Source organism: Pelophylax lessonae, assembly GCF_965119305.1.
Source record: "Pelophylax lessonae genome assembly, chromosome: 9".
Taxonomy (NCBI): domain Eukaryota; kingdom Metazoa; phylum Chordata; class Amphibia; order Anura; family Ranidae; genus Pelophylax; species Pelophylax lessonae.
This window is the reverse complement of record NC_138776.1, coordinates 53075451-53099480: the sequence shown is the minus strand read 5'-3', so window position 1 is coordinate 53099480 and position 24030 is coordinate 53075451. Positions and strand designations below refer to the sequence as shown.

General features: G+C 42.9%; 1 protein-coding gene across 1 annotated transcript in view; it reads left to right on the top strand.

Annotated features, from left to right (window-relative positions):
- Nucleotides 1–24030, top strand: part of ABLIM1 (actin binding LIM protein 1) — a 415530-nt gene that overhangs the window by 303129 nt on the left and 88371 nt on the right. Inside the window, exons 10-12 of the mRNA XM_082267949.1 lie at nt 1158–1313; nt 14929–14964; nt 20268–20397. Coding sequence (XP_082124075.1) covers nt 1158–1313; nt 14929–14964; nt 20268–20397 — 322 coding nt within the window. The remainder of the gene's footprint in view (nt 1–1157; nt 1314–14928; nt 14965–20267; nt 20398–24030) is intronic.

The window sequence follows — 24030 nt, the reverse complement described above, 5'->3', positions numbered from 1 at the left end:
CTTCTCACTGACCACCAATTTAAGGAACATTCTTCTCACTGACCACCAATGTAAGGAACATTCTTTACACTGGCCACCAATTTAAGGGACATTCTTCACACTGACCACCAATGTTAGGGGCATTCTTCAGGCTGAACACCAATGTAAGGAGCATTCTTCCCACTGACCACCAATGTAAGGGGAATTCTTCCCACTGACCACCAATGTAAGGGGCATTCTTTACACTGACCACCAATGTAAGGGGCATTCTTCCCACTGACCACCAATGTAAGGGGCATTCTTCCCACTAAACACCAGTGTAAGGGGGGCATTTTTTCTACTGGCAGAATTGTGCTTCTAATAATCCCATGCTCACATCACTGCCAGCTTTCAGTACAATGGCCGACACTGCTGTGACATTACTCTGCAATTTTTGCACTAGGTTGTCTCTCATTGGTCACATGACTTTATCATATTAGCAGTGTTCACTATACAGCCTGTGCCTCTGAGTGGTCACATGACAACATCACAGTGTCAGCTTTTACTACATTGGTCCAATGTGATCTTTTCCATTTCCATGACAGTTTTCACTGCTTTGGTTCTGAAGGATCAAATGAAGTCATCGCTGTCAGCTTTCTCTACAATGTCCAAATGTAATCCTATTGTATGCCATCATCACACCGCCAGTTTTTACTACACTATCTCTGAAGGAACCTAGGGTGACATCATATGGCCAGTTTACACTGCATTGGCTTTGAGGCAGAGGCGTAACTAGAGCCTTCAGGGCCCCGAAGCAAGAAACCGTGAAGGGCCCCCCCAGATCCCTGGCCGGGGCCCTTCCCTTCAAGCCCAGGGCTCTTCCCACTAATCCTGGGGCTCTTTATTCTCGTTGCATGGCCTTTTATTACGGTCCCGCAGCAGGATCCTTTCACAAGTTCTGCAGTGGGCTCCCTTCCTGCAATCTTGGGGCCTCCCCACAGTGGTGCAATGCCAGGGCCCGGTCGCAAGTGTGACTTTTGCAATCCTGGAAGTTCACCCACTGGTTTGCTACTGGGCCCCCTGGAGCATGGGGCCCGGTAGCAATCGCAACCCCTGCAACCCCTGTAGTTACGCCCCTGCTTTGAGGGATCATATTGCAGACATGTATAACCCTACAATGATGCTCTTCTTCTCTCCAGGCTAAAGTGGATGATGAGATCCTGGATTACAAGGACCTCGCCGCCATCCCCAAAGTAAAAGCCATCTATGACATTGAACGCCCAGACCTCATCACCTATGAATCCTTCTATACGTCCACTTATGAAGACCGCCAGGAAAGGCAGAGTGTGGGTGAGGTATGTGGGCTTTTCTATTAACAGTATTTACTGGAGTAATAACCCTCATTATCTTCACTTGAAAAAGAAAGATAACTACAGACTATATTGCGTCTTAACCCCTTCAGCTCCGAAAGGTTTACCCCCCTTTTATGACCAGACCATTTTTGCGAAACAGCACTGCGTTACTTTAACTGAGAATTGCGCGGTCATTCAACGCTGTACCTAAATAAAATTGTCCTTTTTTTTCCTCACAAATAGAGCTTTCTTTTGGTGGTATTTGATCACTTCTGCGTTTTTTATTTTTTGCGCTATAAACAAAAAATCGACAATTTTGGGGGGAAAAAAAAAAACAATATTTTTTAATTTCTGCTATAAAAAAATTCCCCCCAAAAATATGTAAAAAATCTAATTTCTTCAATAATTTAGGCCAATATGTGTTCTGATACATGTTTTTGGTAAAAATAAAAACCCAATATGTGTATATTGATTGATTTGCGCAAAAGTTATAGCGTCTATAAACTATGGGATATTTTTATTTATTTACTTTTTTTTTTTACTACTAATGGCCATGATCAGCAAATTATAGCGGGACTGCGATATTGCGGCAGACAAATCAGACGCCTCACTGATACTTTTGACAATTTTTGGGGACCGGTGACACCAATACAGTGGTTAGTGCTAAAAATATGCACTGTCACTGTACTAATGACACTGGCAGGGAAGGGGTTAACATCAGGAGCAATCCAAGGGTTAACTGTGTTCCCTGGGAGTGATTACTAACTGTGGGGGAGATGCTTTGACTGGGGGAATGTAAAGATCCGTGTTCCTGCTTAGCAGGAACACAGGATCAGCCCATTCCCCTCTCACAGAATGGCGGTCTGTCTTGTTTACATAGGCAGAGCGCTGTTCTGCCTTTCTCCCAAACGATCAGCGGGTCCCGGCAGACATCGCATCCCCTGGACCCTCTGATTGGCTCCCGCTGTGTCCAATCACAGCGGGAGCGGGTCCCGGGCGGCGCGTGCACGCACCCCAGACCCGGAAGTGTTAGATCACGTACTAGATATGGGATATGGCACAGAGCAGCCGCCCTGCCACAGTATACCTACTTGGGGCGGTCGCTAAGTCCCGGTTCACATTTCGGCAATGCGGGAACACTGCGAATATACAGCGTGTTCCCACATCGCATCCGCACCCCTGGCAGTTCACACTGCCATATGCGATACGCTGGGGGGGGTCAACTAAAAGTTAATGACACCCCTAGATCAGACCGCATATCGCAGTGCTATCTGAAAGTTCGCACAGAATCGGATCGCACTGGTGTGAACCACCATGCGATCTGATTCTGCTGCGGACTTAAAAAAGGGTCCTGTGTGTGTTTCAGTGCGATTGCTGTGCGAATTCAGCCATACAAATGTAATTTTTCGGAGCAGTGCGGTCCGAATTACATGCGATCCCTGTGATCACACAAAGGTGAACCGGCACTAAGCGGTTTAGATGGGTACACAGGTATCGCAGTTCAGACGGTTCAGCAGGAATCGGTTGAATTTCTGTGTGTAGCGTTGTGTGTTCATCAGAAGCCGATAGACCATCTTCTGTCCAACAGTCCTGCTGGAAAACCAGCATTCTATCAGCTGCTGCAGTGCTGATCAGCGTGTTCTGATGAGGGGGGGCAGGGGGATTCCCCTGCTGTCAGAATACAATAGCGCAGCAGGGGAGATCCCTGCATAACTACATCGCTTGTGTGAATGCAGGAACCTGGGAGTATATTTTTTTTTTGTTTAACCCACTGTTGAACAAGAGAACTTACAGTCTGTACCCAGCTTTAAACTTTGCCGCTAACCTTGCCATCTGATTGTACGATCGGGTTTAGATTTATGTGAACAGAAATAGTCTGTATTTACCAAGCTTATACTTATAGTGCCGCTCTAAGCAAAAAAAAAAAAAAAAAAAAGGAAGATACACTAAATGGTCAAAAGTATTGGGACGCCTGCCTTTACACACACATGAACATTAATGGCATCCCAGTTTTATTCCGTATGGTTCAATATAGAGTTGGCCCACCCTTTGCAGCTATAACAGCTTCAACTCTTCTGGGAAGGCTGTCCACAAGGTTTAGGAGCGTGTGTATCGGAACGTTTGACCCTCCTTCCAGAAGCGTATTTGGGAGGTCAGGCACTGATGTTCGACGAGAACGCTTGGCTGGCAGTCTCCACTCTAATTCATCCTAAAGGTGTTCTATCGGGTTGAGGTCAGGACTCTGTGAAGGCCAGGCAAGTTCCCCCACCCCAAACTCGCTCATCCATGTCTTTATGGTCCTTGCTTTGTGCACTGGGCCAAATCATTTGGTGGAGGGGGGATTATGGTGTGGAGCTGTTTTTTTAGGGGTTGGGCTTAAAAACATAAAGACATGGATGAACGAGTTTGGGGTGGAGGAACTTGACTGGTCTTTATGGACCTTGCTTTGTGCACTGGTGTGCAGTCATGTTGGAACAGCAAGGGGCCATCCAAAAACTGTTCACACAAAGTTCGGAGCATGAAATTGTCCAAAATGTCTTGGTATGCTGATGCCTTAAGAAATGCTTCTATTTTAACTTAGCGGCCAAGCCCAACCCCTAAAAAACAGCTCTACACCATAATCCCCCCATCCACTAAATGATTTGGACCAGTGCACAAAGCAATGTCCATAAAGACATGGGTGAGTTAGTTTGGGGTGGAGGAACTTGAATGGCCTGCACAGAGTCCTGACCTCAACCCCATAAAACACCTTTGGGATGAATTAGAGCGGAAACTACAAGCCAGGACTTCTTGTCCAACATCAGTGCCTGACCTCACATATGCGCTTCTGGAAGAATGGTCAAACATTCCCATAGACACTCCTAAACCTTGCGGACAGCCTTCCCAGAAGAGTTGAAGCTGTTATAGCTGCATAGGGTGGGCCAACTCAATATTGAACTCTACGGACTAAGACTGGAATGCCCTTAAATTTCATGTGTGTGTAAAGGCAGGTGTCCCAATACTTTTGACAATTTACAGTTTATTTTGACAATCTTCCTTTTATTTATTTTTTGCTTAGAGCGGCACTATAAGTATAAGCATGTTAAAATACAGACTTTCTATTCACATAAATTGTTCTTAAAATCACAAATTGTAAAACTGCGTGCCATTACATGTTTTTTTTTTTCATTTGCACGTATATAAATACTATAACCTCCAGCTATCCCATAACCTTCTATTTGGCTGAATCAATTATATCTAATTGCTGGTATCACATACAGAAGTTAGATATACAATTAGATATGATTGATTCAGCTAGATAGGAGGTTATGAGGTAGTCGGAGATTATATCGATGATATATTTGCAGGTATAAAAGGGAAAACATGTAATGGCGTGTATCTTTGTCATCCGCCATTTTAAACCAATTTATGTGAAAAAAATAAATAAAAGTACGTATTTTATACAGTATATTTTGAAAGGTGTATTCATAATTTGACACCTTTTGATGTCCCATATTTTATGTTTTATGGTAAAAACGAATCACAAAGCGGACACTCTCTGATAGCGTTAGAGCACTCCTGATCAATTGACTCGAAATTGTCCATCTCTGTCTTCAAAGCACTCAAATATCTGTACTGAAGAACCAAATGTACGACAGATCGAATACATGATTGGTTTTAAAGTATATATCACAAACTTTTTTTTCTAGTCTGGTTAGAGTACCCTGCCCATTTTTGATGACTGGTCTTGTCTCCGCCCCTTCCTGTAGTTATCTCCAGACAGCCTGTAGTGGGTGGAGCTTCTGGCCCGCTTCCCACAGCGCTGCTCTCTGCATAAGGCTATGTACAGCACAGTGATGATGTCACTGCTTTTTTTACAAGGTAATAACTGGGTTTTCAATGTAATTTGGTGCACACAAAGTGGTTTTATATCCTCTGTGACTATTAGGAAATATATTTAAATGAACGTTCTTGTGCTTGGAGTTAACCCTAAAGTGTTTCTAAAGGCTGAGGTTTTTTTTTACCTTAAAAGGTAACTCCATTTTCATGGGGAAAAAAATCAGCAAATAAAGTAAAAACAATATAGCCTATACAATTGCGACACAAATCATATTGTGATTGAATGTTTTTAAAAATGACCTTTCCTTTTCAATCTTCAGTTGTTGTAATTTTCTAAAAAATGCAATGCAATATGGCCGCCTGGAGGTGTTCTGTACACAAAATGTATACTGACCACACCCCAGAAACATAATTTCCTGCTTGATTGGCTCACCAATTTTCCCAGAAGTCTGCACTAAGATACAAGTCAGATTTCTGGCATCCCCTGCAACAAAAATGTAATTTTTGGTGAGAAACTCCCAATAGGAACACGTCTAAAGGGATGCAGGCCCAGCAGCTTTCCTCATTAGTGCCCTGCAGCTGCACAGCTGATAGATAATTATGAAACCACTCCCATTAGACCCACTCAGTACAGAGGAACAAACAATGATTTCTTCAGAATAAGAAAAGGTAGGAATCTGCAACAAAGTTTATTAATATCCCTGCAATGTACATAGATCACCCAGAGGGGAATGTTTTTTTCTCAACAAAAGTGGAGTTACACTTTAATGCATTCTCTACATTAGGGTTAAAAAACCATCTGTGGGAAGCTCCCCCTCCCCCATCCCCCATTTTACTTACCTGGGCCCAATCTCAATCCAGCAATGTGCAAGAAAGCAGCGGCTCTATGGGCTCTCTCCCTCCTCATAGGCACAGAGACAGCAGTGGGAGCCATTGGCCCCTGCTGTTGTCAATCGGAGAGAGAGGGAGGCAGGACAGAGCCTCACTCTGTGTGTCTGTGTACACACAGAGCGCAGCTAGGGATCGAGCCTCACAACTTGCTTAGGGAACATTCAGCAAAGGGGGAGTACCAATTGCTTTTGCCAAAACAATTGCACAGAGCAGGCAAATATAACATGTTTGTTATTTAAAAAAAAAAATTAAATTTGAACATTCACAATCGCTTTAAAAGAGATTGTACTAACCAAATGTAACGTTTGATCAGTTTTCAAATCTGAATTTGGGCTTTCTACTTAATAGCAAATAAAGATGTAAATCTGTATTTAATTCACATTTTTTTCCCTGCAGCAAATCCCTAAAATTTGATCCTTACTTTTTGGGCATCAGAAGTACAATCTTTAATTTCTATTCAAGTTAATTCATGTTTATTTATATTACTAAGAGGCCTATTTATAAGGACTGGGAAAGTATCTTGTTTTTGTTTGCCGCTAAACATCCCTATTTCCCTTTTACCCCCCATGTCACCCTGATGAAAATTCCTTCTCTGAATTGGTCAATGTTTAGAATGGAGGAAGTCATAAGTAAATTTCTCTTACGTCCTCTGACAGACGCAGCCTCTTCCAAGTGTCATCACTATTGGGGTAATGGCGCCCTCTGCAGGAGCAGGCTAGGTAGTGAAACTTCATTAAAAAGGCTTTAACTAGACAAACCTTTAGGGGCTGTCCCTCTAGAAATTACCCTCAGACATATAGAGCTTACTAATCAGTTTCTCGCTGCCTAGCTCAGGAGTAGGACCTAGGATACCCAACCAGTCTTTTCTCCCTACGGTGGGGTCTGCCTTCCACCTCAATGAAGATATTGTTTGCCTTCGCTTTGTGCGAAGCCTAAGCATTCCAAGGAATTTGCCTTGCATTCGTTGGATGTGGTTTGGCCGATCAGGGTTTACCTGTCGACCATGGAATCCTTTAGGAAGTCTGATTCCCTGTTTGTCCCTCCTGAGGGACCTCGGAAGGGTTCGACTGCGTCCTCTGCGACCATTTCTCAATGGATCAGTCAGACTATTGTTCAGGCCTATTCACTTATGGGTCAGGTTCCTCCTTTTCCCTGTGAGGGCACATTCTACTAGAGCTGTGAGTGCCTCTTGGGCTTTTCGCCATCAGGCTTCTGTGGCTCAGGTGTGCAAAGCGGCGACTTGGTCATCTGTGCACACTTCTACAAATTTCTACAAGATTGACATGATGGCATCCTCGAATGCTTCCCTTGGCCGCAATGTTTTGAGTGCTGCGGTTTGTTGAAGAGACCTGTTTCTTTTTCTTCTTGGGGTGAATTTTTCTTCTGGGGTTAGCTCCTGTTTTTGGTTGAGCTTCTGTTGCCCTGTTGGCTGAGTTTTGGTTCTGGCCTTGTTGACACGTTGCCATTTTGTTGGTTGCGTCTTTTCCCACCCCTCACACCTGCACTGCTTTGGTTCGTCCCAATAGTGATGAAACTTGGAAGAGGCTGCGTCTGTCAGAGGACGTAAGAGAAAATAGAATTTGTGCAAGAACTTACCGTGAAATTATTTTCTCTGAGTTCTCTGACAGACGCAGCCCCCGCCCCTCTATTTTGGGGTTGTTTGTCTTCCTGTACTGCTTGCTACGAAACTGAATAGTAAGCTCTATGTGTCTGAGGGTAATGTCTAGAGGGACAGCCCCTATAGGTGTGTCTAGTTAAAGCTTTTTTAATGAAGTTTCACTACCTAGCCTGCCCCTGCAGAGGGCACTATTACCCCAATAGTGATGAAACTTGGAAGAGGCCTCGTCTGTCAGAGGACTCAGAGAAAAGAATTTTAAGTAAGTTCTTACAAAAATTCAATTTTTTCTGCAAGAAAATTCTTTAGAAACTGGCAAAATCGGTCTAAAATCTGGTACTTTTTACCTGATAATGTATTGGGGCAGAGTTCACCTGGCTCAAAAACCATAAAAGCGGCTAAATATGACATCCTTCCTTTTATAAACAGGCCTCTCTGTGTTTAGCCCATGTAGTAAATATCGTGTACATTGGTAAATGTGACTAATGAGTGGTCACTTCTCCCCAACAGAGCCCCAGAAGTGACCAGTCCTCATCATACAACGAGAGTGTAAGTCGGGATAAGTCATGTCTAGAGATTTCATCTTTTAAATTACAAAAATAAATACTTTAAGGAAACATTAGGATACTTTTCAGCATTTGTTACAGCCAAAGTCTCCTCACTGGCTCCCGGATAACAATGTAGCACTCATCCCAGCAGCCACGAATGGATTTTTAATGGGCTCTCCTGAGTTTTTAATGGTGATTCGTCCTGTAGCTGTACCCAACAGCATACTGACCCACAGACTGACCTCAGAACCTTCAATCTTCTATTTGTAAGTTTATTGGTTCAGCGGCCGTAGGTGTAGAAGGTAAGGTGTACCCAAAAGCCATAGCAAAGATTCTCCATAAAGCAGGACTCTCCAAAAATTCTTTAGGCCTAGACGGGGGGGCAACTGTCTTTTTATTTCTTAGATCATCTTAGATTATAAAGATTATTTTGACTCCTGTCCATGGTCAGCTTTAAGTTCTTGCAGCCTTTGCCATGGGCCAGTCTAGATTCTGTAGGCCCAGATGGGCAGCTACCTTTCTGCTTCTTAGGCCTCTGCCACAGGCCATCTTAAGACTTTTCAGGCCTCTGACACAAACCAGCTTAGGCACTGTAGGCCCAGACGGGCAGCTTGGTAACAAAAGCCTTCTTCACTCCCAAGTTCCTCCTTAAGGTCAAGGCCTGGGATGCCAAGGCTGGTTCTTTCTAAATATACATCTTCATCAGGCAAAGCCCAGGAGACCAGGGCCTTTATGGAGCTACATACTCTTCAGGCATCAGCCTGGGAGACCAGAACTCTAGTCCCCTTCACTGGAGTAAGCCCCTCAGTGAGTGGCCAAGGCAGAATACATTTTCATAACCTCACTACATTGTAAATCTAAACCAGTCTTTCTCAACCTTTTTAATATCATGAAACCCTTAAAATAACTTTCCGATCTCAGGGAATCCCTGCTAAAAGTGACTTTATTTATTACTCATGATACTTTAGTGTAATGGTCAGTGAGAAAAATACTCTTTACAGTTGTGGTCATTGGGAAGAACTACCCCCCTAGAGATAGCGAAAAAGATCATTGGTGTCAATGGGAACTTATCTGGAGGAACCCTAGTGGTCCACAGAACCCAAGTTGAGAAACCCTGCTCTAAACTATAAGGCCCCTTTCACACACTCTGTCCGTCGGACGGAGTCCATTTTTCTCAGCGGGGGATCGATCCACCGATCCCCCACTGAGCAGAAGGATGACAGCTGTGTCTCCGCGCTGTGTGCGGAGACACAGCTGTCAGTTCCCCATGCATCTCTATGGGGGAAATCGGATGGGAACGGACCGTCGGCCCGTTCTCATCCGATCCGATCCGCTGGACGGATGGAAAATAGGGTTTCCATCCATCCAGATTTGACAGATCGGATCGGATGTCCGCGGACATGTCTCCACTGACATCCGATGCCCCCAGACGGATCTGAACGGTGTGTGAAAGAGCCCTAACTAGACAACATTTAAAAGCAGCAGGCAGAAGCAATCAATGTCCTGGGCTTAGAAGAAACTCAACGAACCCAGATAAAAAAAAAAAAAACATAAAAAACTCAATCTGACTATGACCTAGATTAAAACACTAAAAGGACGCTCCAGATTAAGGAGGGGTTCCTACAAGAAAAATCCAGTTTGGGACATTATTTCCTGAAAATTTAGTTCTATTTGCAATGGCAAAACAGAAGATCAGAGCTAAATAAAAAAATGTTGACCAACAGCCAATGAGATTCTATTTTTCTAAAATGTCAGCTCACTAAATTATGATTGGTTGGTAAGGGTCTGCCGCTTGCCTTACTGAATGAGCCACATACAGGAGTACTCCATTAAATAGTGCATGGGGCACTATACATTTAAAGTGTAACAACTCATAGCAACCAGTTAGGATCTATCAAAACCTATTGTGGGAAATATGATTGGCTGCTATGAGTTGCTGAACTTTACTCCTTTATAAAGGTTGAAAACCACTTTTGAAATTGCATTAACATTTTACAGATTGGGTTTACATCTATTTAAGGGCTCCTTCACAGGTACATTGTGATGACATGACACACCACAGTGCATGGCAAAGCACCTTCTCTATATGCAATACATTGCGGTGTTGTTCATTGTGATTGGCACCCCAATGCATTATACAGTAGAAGCCAAGGTACATTGTACAGCAGCACCCCATAGTGCATTTACTGTGCGTTGTGAGTTTAATTTTTGAAAAAAAAGTCATGCATTTGTTTAACTTGTGTTGGTAGCGCAGTCATAATAAATGGGCTGCCTTAATGCGAAGAACATTAATATATGCCATACCGCGCAATATGTGTGCAATAACACACCTCAACAGAATGCTTTAGGTGGGAATCGTCCTGCAAAGTTTAGTTGATGCCGCATAGAACCTTCTGGCAGACAGGTGATAACAGCTGCGTTCCCGTCCTATCTGGTGCTGACTCAATGGCAACGCTTAGCTATTTCATTATTTTGTACGCAAAATCTGTTTCCTAGAAAGTTTTTATTCTATTCTCCCAGATCAGCCGCTCCCCAAGCACGGGATGGGATGTGATCATTCTGTTTATTTGCTGTTGGTTCTCGCTGGAAAATTCATTCCAGTTCATTATGCTGATGACACAATGACATTTGTAACATTCTGGATTAATGAGAACGGTCAGGGAGAGGTGGCCATGCGGATGGCGAGGGACAATACCCGCTATGTGGGTCAGCATTCCTGCCCGTTCATTGATGCCTCAAAGTTTAACTCCTTATTCTGTACAATATAATGAACCATGAACACAAAGTCTGGATGATTTAGTATAAGGCAAGTTTGTCTCCTTTGCAAGTTTGTCTACTTTCACCTTCGCAATAAGAAAATGATACAGAGTATATTTGAAGATAATTTTCTTGGCCAAGTTAAAGGAAGCTACACATGAACAGCTAAATTCCCCAAAATAGCAAAATAAATACATAATATAATTTATAATTTTATATATATATATATATATATATATATATATGTATATACATATTATAAAAATAATCAGTATTAGCTTTATGCAGGTAAGCAAGTATTGCTGCAACTTCTTTTGTTGAAGAATATTATGTTATACCTGAAGATTAATGCCTCCCACAGCCAAGTATTATCCCCTAAGAAATGCAAGAAAAATTAGAAGCCTATTCTGGATACACCTCGTCCCGCCGAACATCAATTTGCAGCACTCCACACTGACTGCAGTGCCATCTAGTGACTGTATAGAGACATGGAATAATGATGTAGAAAAAGAACACAGATCCATTGAGTTCATCTCCTATAGATATTTAATATTTGGGGTTTAATTACCTCTTTAGACTTTGAGATATTACTAGATTTTTCTAGTAATAACTAAAGATCTATACAGAGCAATCAGGACCCCCTTCCTCCTGCTGGTGATTCCTCTAGTGAGCTCTAAAGATCTATACAGAGCAATCAGGACCCTCTTCCTCCTGCTGGTGATTCCTCTAGTGATAACCAAAGATCTATACAGAGGAACCAGGACCTCCTTCCTCCTGCTGGTGACCACGTTAGCAATAACTAAAGATCTATATACAGTACACTGCTTCAAAAAATTAAAGGAACACTTTCTATTTAGAGTATAGCATTAAGTCAATTAAACTTCTGGGATATTGATCTGGTTTTTTAAGTAGCAGAGGGAGTTGTTAATCAGTATCAGCTGCTTTGGTGTTAATTAAATTAACAACATGTACACTGGATGAGCAACAATGAGACGACCTTCAAAACAGGAATGGTTTTACAGGTGAAGGCCACTGAAATTTTTTTTACCTACTCATCTTTTCTAACTATTTTTCACTATTTTTGCACTTGGCTAGGATCAGTGTCCACTACTGGTAGCATGAGGCGATACCTGGACCCTATAGAGATTGCACAGGCAGTCCAGCTCCCCCAGAATGGCACATCAATACGTGCCATTGCTGTAAGGTTTGATTTGTCTCCCAGCACAGTCTCAAGAGCATGGAGGATATTCCAGGAGACAGGCAGTTACTCTAGGAGAGCTGGACAGGGCCATAGATGGTCCTTAACCCATCAGCAGGACCGGTATCTGCTCCTTTCTGCAAAAAGGTACATGATGAGCACTGCCAGAGCCCTACAAAATGACCTCCAGCAGTCCACTGGTGTGAATGTCTCTAACCAAACAATCAGAAACAGACTCCATGAGGGTGGCCTGAGAGCCCTATTTCCTTTAGTGGGCCCTGTGCTCACTGCCCGACACTGTGGAGCTCAATTGGCATTTGCTATTGAACACCAGAATTGGCAGGTCCACCACTGGCGCCCTGTGCTTTTCACAAATGAGAGCAGGTTCACCCTGAGCACATGTGGCAGACGTGAAAGGGTCTGGAGAAGTCACGGAGAATGTTATGCTGCCTTTAACATCGTTCAGCATGACCAGTTTGGTGGTGGGTCAATGATGGTCTGGGGAGCCATATTCATGAAGGGAGGCACAGACCTCACCCTGACTGCTATTAGGTATTGGGATCAACTCCTTGGACCCATTGTCAGACCCTACACTGGTGCAGTGGGTCCTGGGCTCCTCCTGGTGCACAACAATGCCCGGCCTTATGTGGCGAGAGTATGCAGCCAGTTACTGGAGGATGAGAGAATTGATACCAATAAATTACCCCCATGCTTGCCTGACCTAAGTCCAATAGAACGCCTATGGGACATTATGTTTCGGTACATCCGACGCCGCCACGTTGCACCTCAGTCTGTTCAGGAGCTTAGTGATGCCCTGGTCAAAATCTGGGAGAAAATACCCCAGGACACCATCCGTCGTCTCATTAGGAGCATGTTCCGACATTGTCAGGCATACCTACAAGCACGTGGGGGCCATACAAACTACTGAGCACCATTTTTGAGTAGCTGCAATTCAATTTCAGCAAAATGGACTAGCCTGCTGCATAATTTTTTTACTTTGATTTTCGGGTGTCTTTAAATCCAGCCCTTTGTAAGTTGATCATTTTAATTTCCATCAAACAATGTGGCATCCTTTCTTTCCTAACACATTACCCAGTCCATATCCGTATAGATATCCAGCATCATATTTTTCCCCATTGAGATCTGAAGTGTTTTCAAAGTGTTCCTTTAATTTTTTTGAGCAGTTTATATTGGGGAATCAGTATCTCCTTCCTTCTGATGCGGACCCCTCTAGTGATAACCTAAGATCTATATGCAATCAGGATCTCCTTCCTTCTGCTGGGGATAGGGGAATCAGGATCTCCTTCCTTCTGATGGTGACCCCTCTAGTGATAACCTAAGATCTATATGCAATCAGGATCTCCTTCCTTCTGCTGGGGATAGGGGAATCAGGATCTCCTTCCTTCTGATGGTGACCCCTCTAGTGATAACCTAAGATCTATATGCAATCAGGATCTCCTTCCTTCTGATGGGGATAGTGAAATCAGGAACTTCTTCTTTCTGCTTGAGATCCCTCTAATGATAACTCAAGATCTATATGGAGGAATCAGGACCTCCTCCCTCTTGCTGGTCATCTCTCTAGTGATAACTAAAGTTCTATATAGAGGAACCAGAACCTCCTCCTCTCTTCTGGTAATTCCTCTCGTAATGATAACTAAAGATCTACAGTATATAGAGGAACTGGGGCTTCTTTCCTCCTGCTCGTGGTATCTCTACTAGTGATAACTAAAGATCTATGTAGGGGAATCGGGACCTCCTTCCTCCTGCTGGGGATCCCTCTAGTGATACACCCCAGAATTCTGCTTTCCCCTCTGTAGGTCTGGCTAACAGTATTGTACTCCATCAGCGGATTATTTTTCCTTAAGTGCATTAATCTGTATTTAGAAACGTCGAACGGCAATTTCTAACGCTTTGACCAATTTTCAAACTATGCCAATTCATGTTCCATGTTACAAAACATCTCCAGGAATAGTTACCCTATCACACATCTTTGTGTCCTCAGAAAAAAGCATTGGCAGAAATCTTTTTGCAGAGATACAATGGAGTGGATGGGAGCTCATGTACTCTGCTTATATCAGTGTAATAAATTGTCGTTTTATATTTACACATGTGCCTTTAGTTGCTCTTTTTGCTTTTCTTTGATGTTTATATGATTTGAAATTTCACTTGTTTTTCTATGTTCTTTACTTATAGCTTCCATATACCTTAATTGCCAATTTTTGCACCTAATCTAAAACTGGCCACACACATTTCAATTTGATTGTACTATATTACAAATATTTATTACTCAATGGTTCATTTGTAGGAAAGGAAAGTAGAACCATTTATCATTGACCGATTCATTCAGCACCTTTACCTACTTTATGAGTTAGTAAGGTGCTGAATGCATCCATCCATTGTGATATGGAACTACTGAATGACGTAACGATATGACAAGGATCTACCTGGCCAGATATAAGTGAATTCACTGTGTATTCAATCTCTTTTAAAATTGTTAGATAAATCTAAAGGAGATTGTACAATCAGATTGTATTGTGTACAGCTAGCTGAAGGGAACTTTCTTCTTTTTTCAGGGATATGTGTGGAATCCAGGCTGGTTATCCTGTAATAACATTTGGATTCCGAAGTGGGCTCTTGCATGCTCCTTCTTAATTAAACTGATGCTTTTATTTCTGATCTGTGATGTAAAATTTAGTCTCAGCTCCTCCCTTTCTCCCGCCTTGGGGCCAATCATATAATCGCTATGGCAGTGCTCGCTTGCTGATGTTATATTGTTTTTGTTTCTTGCAGTCACCCAGGACCCTGTCCCCGACTCCATCAGCGGAGGTGAGTCTTAATGTCCGGTCTTCTTTCTGTCGTCTGAAATCTCTGAACCCAAACACTTAGGGCAGATTTACCCCTTTGTGGCATGTTATGTCATGCGTTAACGTGCATTGCAGTCCGCCTGGAATGGGATACAAAGTGCCACAAAGTGAAATGGATGAGAGCACCAATAATGTGAGTCCAGAAAATCTTTACTGCATAGGACAGTAGGTCACAGAAAAAATCCAACACGTTTCGGGGGCTAAGTACTCCCCTTTATTAGCTTAGATGCTGAAAGTAAATAGGGAGAATACAGGACAACAGGTTTTAAAAGGAATGCCTCATGTACATCGGTGCATAAGGCTGTACAACATAAATTGTGGGTGTATTTCCATGCCCTGCAGGCACAGCGCACTGCCTCCCATAGTAGTCAATAGCTGTATGCAGGTATATGCCATACTTGCTTTTAGCGGTAATAAACCCAAAACCTGAAATATAATATATTACAGCTTACCAATCCTTAGATGTGATGGCTGCATCAGTACGCACCAGAATCGGATCGCATGGGTGTTCACACCTATGCAATCTGATTCATGTCCGAATTGACAGTTTGCACTGTGATATGCAAGCTAATCTGGGGGTGTCATTAACTTTGTATTGACACTCCCAGCAGTTCACATATGGCAGTGTGAACTGCCTGCGAGTCGGGTGGGATGCGGGAACCTGCAGTGGATTTGCATTGTTCCCGCATTGCACCAATGTGAACCGAAAGTTAAAAGGGAACAAAGATGAGGTGACAGGATTTCTGAAAAGTCATCCGGACCTGGTGCCTTTGATGGGTTAAAGCTTCTAATGGCTGTCGCCACTTCTGTTTCCGTGAATTCCTTCTCCATTATCTCTGCATGTTCGGCTGTAACCTGAGGAAGGGGAAGATTCTGGAAAAATCTGTCGATCAGGGGTTTTTGTAGTGGGTTGGGCTGGGCATAACGCATTGGAATAAAAGTTGAAGAACTCCCTCACTATCAACTGGGGGTTCTGCGACAGATGTCCGTTACTTAACCGCAGCTTCAGGAGGGCTGGGGAATAAAGTCACGGGGGGAGTTTTCGCGCTAACAAAGTGTGTGGTTTGTCCCCTAGGGTATAATAATGGTTCCTGGACCATTGGATGTATTTTTAGGCCTTTGTAGTTAGACTAGTATTAGGTGCCGTCCTTGCTGCGTCTGTCTTATGTCTAATATCAACATTGGGATTTTTGTGCTTTTAAATTTCAATTCAAAGTCTTATCCCACCTGTTTTGGGTCCAGCGTTCTACCAACACGTCGAATGTCAAAATGCTGCAACAGACCTTCTATTGGACATGCGCCTTCTTTTTTTCCTAGGTTCACATCTGTGCATTGTGGTGTGTTGTGTGCATTGGTGTGTTGTGTGATTGATGCTCCTTATTGCAGTTCTGAAAACATAACCATCCTGCACTCCAGACAACCAGCCCCGCTCTATCTCGGGTGCCAGCTCTTAGTTTTTGTTTGAGCGAAACGCGTTAGTGGGGGGAGGTCAGGTGAATTTCTGGTGTACCAGGAATTTGTTTAATACAAACATGTGGTTATTGATTTGGAATGCAGCTTTAGTTTTTTGTCTTTTTGGAGATTTTTTTTGCACTGTTTTGAAAGTAGTGTGGAGAGATTCCAGTTCTTTATATGTCCTGGTGACTATTGCAACTGAGACAGAAAGTGATGAGAAATCCAACATTTTACAGTTGTCACCAGAACATTAATAGAGGGCAAATCTTCCAATAGGGGGACACTAGTTCTGGTGACGACTGTCTGCTGGCCATACACTAGTACATTTTTGAACAGGTAGAAATTTGTTTGAATGTTTGCATGAAAATTCTCAGTGCCTTTGGCAACTTGACAAATGTCGTTAGAAAGTGCTACAAAATTTTGGTACTTCCACTTACTGCCAAATCATATACCTGGTGGTACGTCATTTGACTTCAAGTAGCTGCAGGCATCACCCTGGTACCGTTTTTTAGAGCCAATGGTCGGCTCTCTTGTAATAGCAACCGCTCAGTTATTACTTTCCAATCCAAGCTCCTGCATCATCCTGTTTTTAGCTTTGATGAAGGGTGGAGTGCTGAGCCCCCAAAACGCGTTGGATATTTTCCGAAATAAAAATCTTTTAAAAGTCTTTACAAGCTGGTGTGGCACTCTCATCCTTTTAAAACTTCAACGAACCCCTCTGGGGGGTCCAGCAAAATCCCACAGTTGCTGGTGAGAAGCCTCTTGGACCACAAACCACCTTTCCCATCAAAACACATCCGCATAGGGTTCAGCACTCCTACATCACAAAGATATTATTACAAGCAGCGGGAGGGGACGGCTTTGATCGAGTCACCGCTATGGTAGCCCCGAAGCTATGAAATGACATCACACCTGATTATCAGCATCTTAACTGCGCTAGTCTTTGAAAATTAAAAGGGTTCAGAAATGCCAATCTTGGTGTTTTGAATGCTTTCAAAGGAGGGGGTTGGGGTCTTAAAGACCCCAGATCCCTCCATAAAGAGTACCTGTCACTTTCTGTTTTGTCTTTGGGACAGGAAGTGAAAGGAAATTTCCCAAGTGGGGAGACAGACAGCTATTCTAACATCCCTACCTTATCCAAAACTAAAAGAAGGACAAAGCTTGATGATGATGATGATGATGATGATATGGGGGAGGTTTGGTCCAGAGAAACAATCCAGACGTTGGCTAGGGAATTTTTCCCCTTTGGTTATGTAATAACCAGTATGCGTAAACAATTAGTACCCGGAAGAGATTACCAAAATTGGGAGATTTAATTTCCCTCTAATTTTCGTAAAAATCTGATTTCGGTGAAATGTTGCCATTTTGGTGACATGCATTGGAGTCATTGGGAAAGGTAAAAAAAATTTTTTTTTTTCCGTTAAAATGGGCCTTTGGGATGCTTTTTGAAAAGAGAAGTACAGGTTTTTTTTTTAAATTTAAAATTCTTACTTACCTAGGTGGATGCAGCATCGGTCTGATGTCCCCTGACGCCTCTAACACTGAGAACTGAGCGATCAAACCCCTCAGATCGCTTGGCTCTCACAGCTTCCCGAGCAGAGAGCTGATGACTGTCAGTCACCGCTCTCTTCTCTGCCCACCCCCCTGCTCATTTGAGTACTGGGCTGTGGAGGGGGCAGGAGTGGCCGGCTCAGCCTCTCAGTGGCTCACTGAGAGGCTGAGCCAGGTGTCGGTCCAGGCATGTTGGGGGGATCCTGACTCCTTTGTCGGGATCTTGCCCGAGCCTGTACCGGTTCTGTGACATCAGTTGTCAGTGGACTTCAGCCCGCTGTCTGCTGAAAACGGGTCAGAGGAGAGCAGAATGCACTGCACTCCTGTGATCCACTGGAGAAGTAGAGGCAAACAAGCTTTGGCTGTACTTCTCCTTTAAAGTGTGTTAGGTCCATATCTGGGAACTTGCCAACAATCCTAGAATTTTAATGCGGTTGCCAAGTCATTACCGAAAGTCAAATCTCTGGGACGGTTGACCTTCATTATTTGTAAGCATGCTGCAGCATTGGTGGGAATTACAACCACAATGAGAGAAATAGATCAAGTCCTACAGTTCAGAGAATGGAAAATTGTATTGAGTACTTACTGTAATTTTCTCTTCCTGTCGCCAATCAGGGCAGAGTACATGTGTTAGTATACTGCCATGTTGGTGGCAGGAAAACATAACATTGTCTCAAATCATTTTCCTATCCCGGCGCTAAACCATGGCAGCATACTACCATGTGTATGTTGCCATGTCGGTGCCAGGAAAATGTACTAACTCATCCACTGAAATGTGTAAACATATCAGATGCTTTGATATTGAAAGGAAGTTTGCACAAAAGTAAAATTCTCAGCTAAAAACTCCTAAAGCCTATTTAACCTATCCTGGACTCGGAAACAGACCCTCATTAGCTTCATTATTTTATTAAGTTTATTTTCTACACAATCACTCCTAGTGGAGGAGCTAGGCCAGCACAGACAGTCATTTGACTCACCTGGTATATACATACCAACAATATGATTCCAGATGTTGTTGATGGGATGATGTTAATCCTGCCCGCGGTTTGCATTTTGTCTGCACAATTTCCAGATGGGTACACTCAAATCACACCCACTTCACACATTGGTCCTGCCCAGGTCCGACCTCTAAATATGTGATGACTGCTCACTTACAGTCCCAATCCCCTTAATTAAAGTGGTTGTAAACCTCAGACATGAAATATGAACAAAGCATAACCCTCTATATCAGGGGTCTTCAAACTATGGCCCTCCAGTTGTTGAGGAACTACAATTCCCATCATGCCTAGTCATGTCTGTGAATGTCAGAGTTTTACAATGCCTCTTGGGACATGTAGTTCTGCAACAGCTGGAGGGCCGTAGTTTGGAGATCCCTGCTCTATAGTGTGTACTTATCTCAATTGAGAGCACTAAGTGTAATTTCTGTCTGCTGCCTCTTTCCTTTGCTATTAGCATGAATCAACTCTGACAAGTTTTCCTGACACCAAGAGCAAACAGGTGACAGGGGAGAGAGCTCCAGCACACAGCCTGTGATTGACAGCCTCAGATCTTTTTCTGTGCGCTGTCTGAAGGGGAGTGTGTCCCTCCCCTCCAATCAGCTCTCAGAGCTCTCCTCACTGAACTCTGCAGAGTGTCATTTCAGCTTCCTGCCCCCTGCTTTTTGAAAGCTCCGACAAGCTGTATACATTTTAAACTTTGAATGGCTACAGAGAAGAGGAGGCTACAGAAAAGAGGAGGTTGCAGATAAAGAGGTACAACTTGTATAGGGGTATTTGTTTCATCTCATCTGAGGCCACTCACTTTACTGGACAAATGTAAGGGTTTACAACCACTTTAATGTCTATTTGAGTTACTGTTCATGTGCATGGCCTAGGGCACAGTATCAGCTGGACAGAGAGCTAAGATTTGGGACTGGGACAGTAGGCATCGATGCCCAGAAGAACAGAGGGCTGGGGGCTGTGTTTGGGAATCGACTCTTTCAGGAGGATATTTTCTAGCAAGTTCAAAGACATGTTGCAAGTGAATAAAAAAAATTATTTATGGAAGAAAAAAACATTGCAAGTAAGCATTTAAAATACATGATACATAAATTATGATGAATAAAGTATATGATTTTCTGGTTGTTGGTAACAGGGTCACTTTAAACTCTGTGGCCAACTCCCTGGGTGGTGTCTTATGGGGTTCCAAAGGTTGTCACAAGTCAAATTATTACCATTATTATGTGTCTTTGGGGTCACCGTGCTGTCTGTGTCATTGCAGGGCTACCAGGATGGACGGGAACGGATAATCCAGCGATCTACCAGTCAGGGATCCATCAACTCTCCTGTGTACAGCCGCCATAACTACACCCCCACCATCTCCCGCTCACCCCAGCACTTCCACAGACCCGGTAGGTACCAGGTGGGGAGCATGTCTGAGACCTTATATAGGGGGGAAGGGGGATGCCAGTGCCTAAAACTCCCAGTGAATGCAACACACTTTGAAGCTACCTCCAGGACTTTGCCTTCCTTCTCTTGTGTTCAGTGGACTTGAGAACAGAAGGAAACACGACTGTGTGGTCAATGTATAGATATATGAAAAGGGCGACAAAACAAAGGAGAAACAGCCTAAGATGCTTTTAATTGTTCGAAATTTGATTATTTAAAAACATCCGACACATTTCAGGGCAACAATACTCTCTTCATCAGGGCTGCAAAACAGATCTAAAACATAATAGAAATAAATTAAAACTGATGTCCATAAATACAGAAATATAAAACCAGATGTTATAGAAGATTGTGTAGTCAGGAGACAAATTTGGCCCCAACAAAGATATCGATCGGGTCCAGATTTTCAGATTCCTTCTGTCAGTTGAAAACGGAATATTATAATCTGATTGGTCAATGCAGACAGCTCTGGTTTAAAGAGAGCCAATCATAATCAACCAGATGTGAGGATTTGATGTAAATTTTTGGCAGGTTTTTATTTCTGCGACCACTTTATCAAAGTACTGATAAAGAACAGCCATAACTCTGCTGGGCCCAGAATTCTCAAACAAGACTTGGCTGCAGCTGAATCCTTGGCTCTACTCTCTGCTAAGCATAATTTGTATGCAAACAAGCATAGAACATTACCCCGGGGATGATTGTAGGAACTCGGCAACCTTTTATGTAGCAGACAACCCAATGCCAAGTCAAACAAAGCACAAGGAAAGGTTTGAGTTTTCATACCTGTGTGTGGCCACATATCAAAGATGAATAAAAGCTGAACCAGGAAATATGAAGGGGCTGTGTAAAGCCCAGCTAAAAAAAAATCTATTTGAATAGAGCTGGGAAAGGTTAGACCATCTGTTGGGTTTAAGTTTGCATGCTGTGACCACTTTGGGTTGATTTCCCCTCAATTCCTAACTCCATGATGGAACATGTTGTCCTCAAGATAGCATCAAGCTGCCAAAACACTTTAATTAAGGCTAAATAACACCTAAGTCATGATAAAGGGAACTCTTAGGTATACCAGCTTGCCTCAAGCGCCACTTAGTCCATCTTAAAGTGTTACTAAACCCGGGATTAACCAGTATTTATTGGGGCTTATTGAACAGGTAAAATAACCTCTTCAGCCCTGGAAAGTTCAACCCCCCCCCCCCCCCCCTTCATGACTAGGCCACTTTTTTACGATACGGCACTGCGTTACTTTAACTGACAATTGCACGGTCGTGCGACACTGTACCCAAATGAAATGTATATCTTTCTTTTCCCACAAATAGAGCTTTCTTTTGGTGGTATTTGATCACCTCTGCGTTTTATCTTTTACGCTATAAACAAAAAAAGTCAGACAATTTAAAAAAAAAAAAAAAAAAAACAACATTTTTTACTTTATACTATAAAACATACCCAATAAAAAAATTAGAATTTCTTCATCAGTTCAGGCCAATATGTATTCTGCTACATATTGTTGGTAAAAAAATGCCAATAAGCGTATATTGATTGCACAGAAGTTATAGCGTCTACAAACTATGGGATATTATTATGGAATTTTCATTTAATATATTTTTTTTTACTAGTAGTGGTGGTGTTAGCAATTTTTAGCGGGACTGCAACATTGCAGTGGACAAATCGGACACTAACTGACACTTTTGACACTTTTTTGGGAACCAGTGAAACTAATACAGTGATCAGTGCTAAAAATATGCACTGTCACTGTGTGTACTAATGTCACTGGCAGAGCAGGGGTTAACATCAGGGGTGATCAAAGGGTTAAATGTGCTCTTAGGCTCTAGAGAGTTCTTTCTAACTTTGGGGAAGGTACTTTAACTGAGTGATGAAAGAGATCCGTGTTTCTGCTTAGCAGGAACACAAGATCTCCATCTTCCCCTCTCACAGAACGCTGGTCTACCTTGTTTACATAGGCAGTTCGCTGTTCTGCCTCTCCCAAGAACGATTGCGGGGTGCTGGGGAACATCGCGTCTGCAGGTCCCGCTGATTGGCTCCCACTGTGTCCAATCACAGCCAGAGTGGGTCATGCCCCCAGACCCAGTGCACAAAATCACGTACAGGGGTTTCCAGGGTTTACATATTTCAGGTATTTGTATAGCGCCATCAATTTGCGCAGTGCTTTACATATACAGTGTATTGTACAGTCCCTGCCTCTAAGGAGCTTACAATCTAAGGGTCAGTAATTCACATTCATACATACACATACTAGGGCCAATTGAGACCGGAGCCAGTGAACCTACCAGCATGTCTTTGGAGTGTGGGAGGAAACTGGAGTACCTGGAGGAAACCCAAGCAGACACAGGAGAACATGCAAACCCCTGACAGGTAGTGCCATGGTTGGGATTTGAACCGATGACCCCAGTGCTAGATGGAAGTGCTAATCACTTAGCCACTGTGCTAAATACGCTTTGCATTTATATATCTTTTGGATAAAGTTACACAATCCTGGTTTTCAGAATAAACATTCTGTTATGTGGGTTTGTGGAAGGTATGGAGAAGTCGTGTCATTCTAAGGTGTAAATCAATTTGCAGATTTGTAAAAGTCAGCGGTAGGATTCACTTAAATCTGAGCTCCGGCCTTCCATTCACTCTTGCACAATTGTACAGGCTCCTCTCCTGGACTCCCAGCATTATATAGCTCTTTCCTCTCCAGTCTGATGGCCTTTCATTCATTGGATTTGGGTTCTTTCAATCATGTCGGCTCAGCAGGACCTATGGGGTTACGTAAGGTGATCTGCATTCACAATTAGCTACTGGTCAATTGGCCCTACGATTCCTACCCTCCAAGCGCTTTTCAAAACCATTGTTTAGTCAAATACAACCTACCTAGGAACACCCACCCATCAAAGGGTCCTTTCACATGGGGTTTCCGCTCGGCAGACTCCGTTTTGCTCAGTGGAGATCGATCCGCCGATCCCCGCTGAGCAGGCGGATGACAGGTCCGTCTCCTCTTACTTTGCAGAGACAGACCTGTCAAAAATGTCATTAAGGGGATAAAATAAACCCAAGGAAGGCAAAATATAAGCATACTAAACTTCAACTTTAAAAAATTCACACTGTTTAATAATGTGCTGTACAGGAACCCAACATAGTCCACCCATCCATAACTTTATAACTAGGAAGCAGCATTCCCAATTTCACTCTTAGTGAGGTATCTGTCCATCTGTGGGAAACCTTAACTTACCAATAAATGTACTAAAGCTGTTTAAAGGAACCGATTAAAGCTGGCCACACGTTACAATATGATACAGTCTTCTTCAGACATGCAAACAACTGCGAGAGACCAAATATTACCAAATATGACAAATTATTACACAGAGATTGTACAATAGGATTGTAACGTGTGTTTGTATGCAGGATATTCATATACATAGTCAGAGAGATTAATCTGTAGAACTGTAATTTTTGCCCAAGCAATTGGATTAACTCCTCCTGCGATTTAAAACATTCAAAATCCAGTGAAGAAAGCCAAAACAGTCAACAGATGCAGAGCAGCTGAAGTTATATGCAAATCTTGACATTTTCTGTGAAAGTTAAACTTGGCTTCTCCT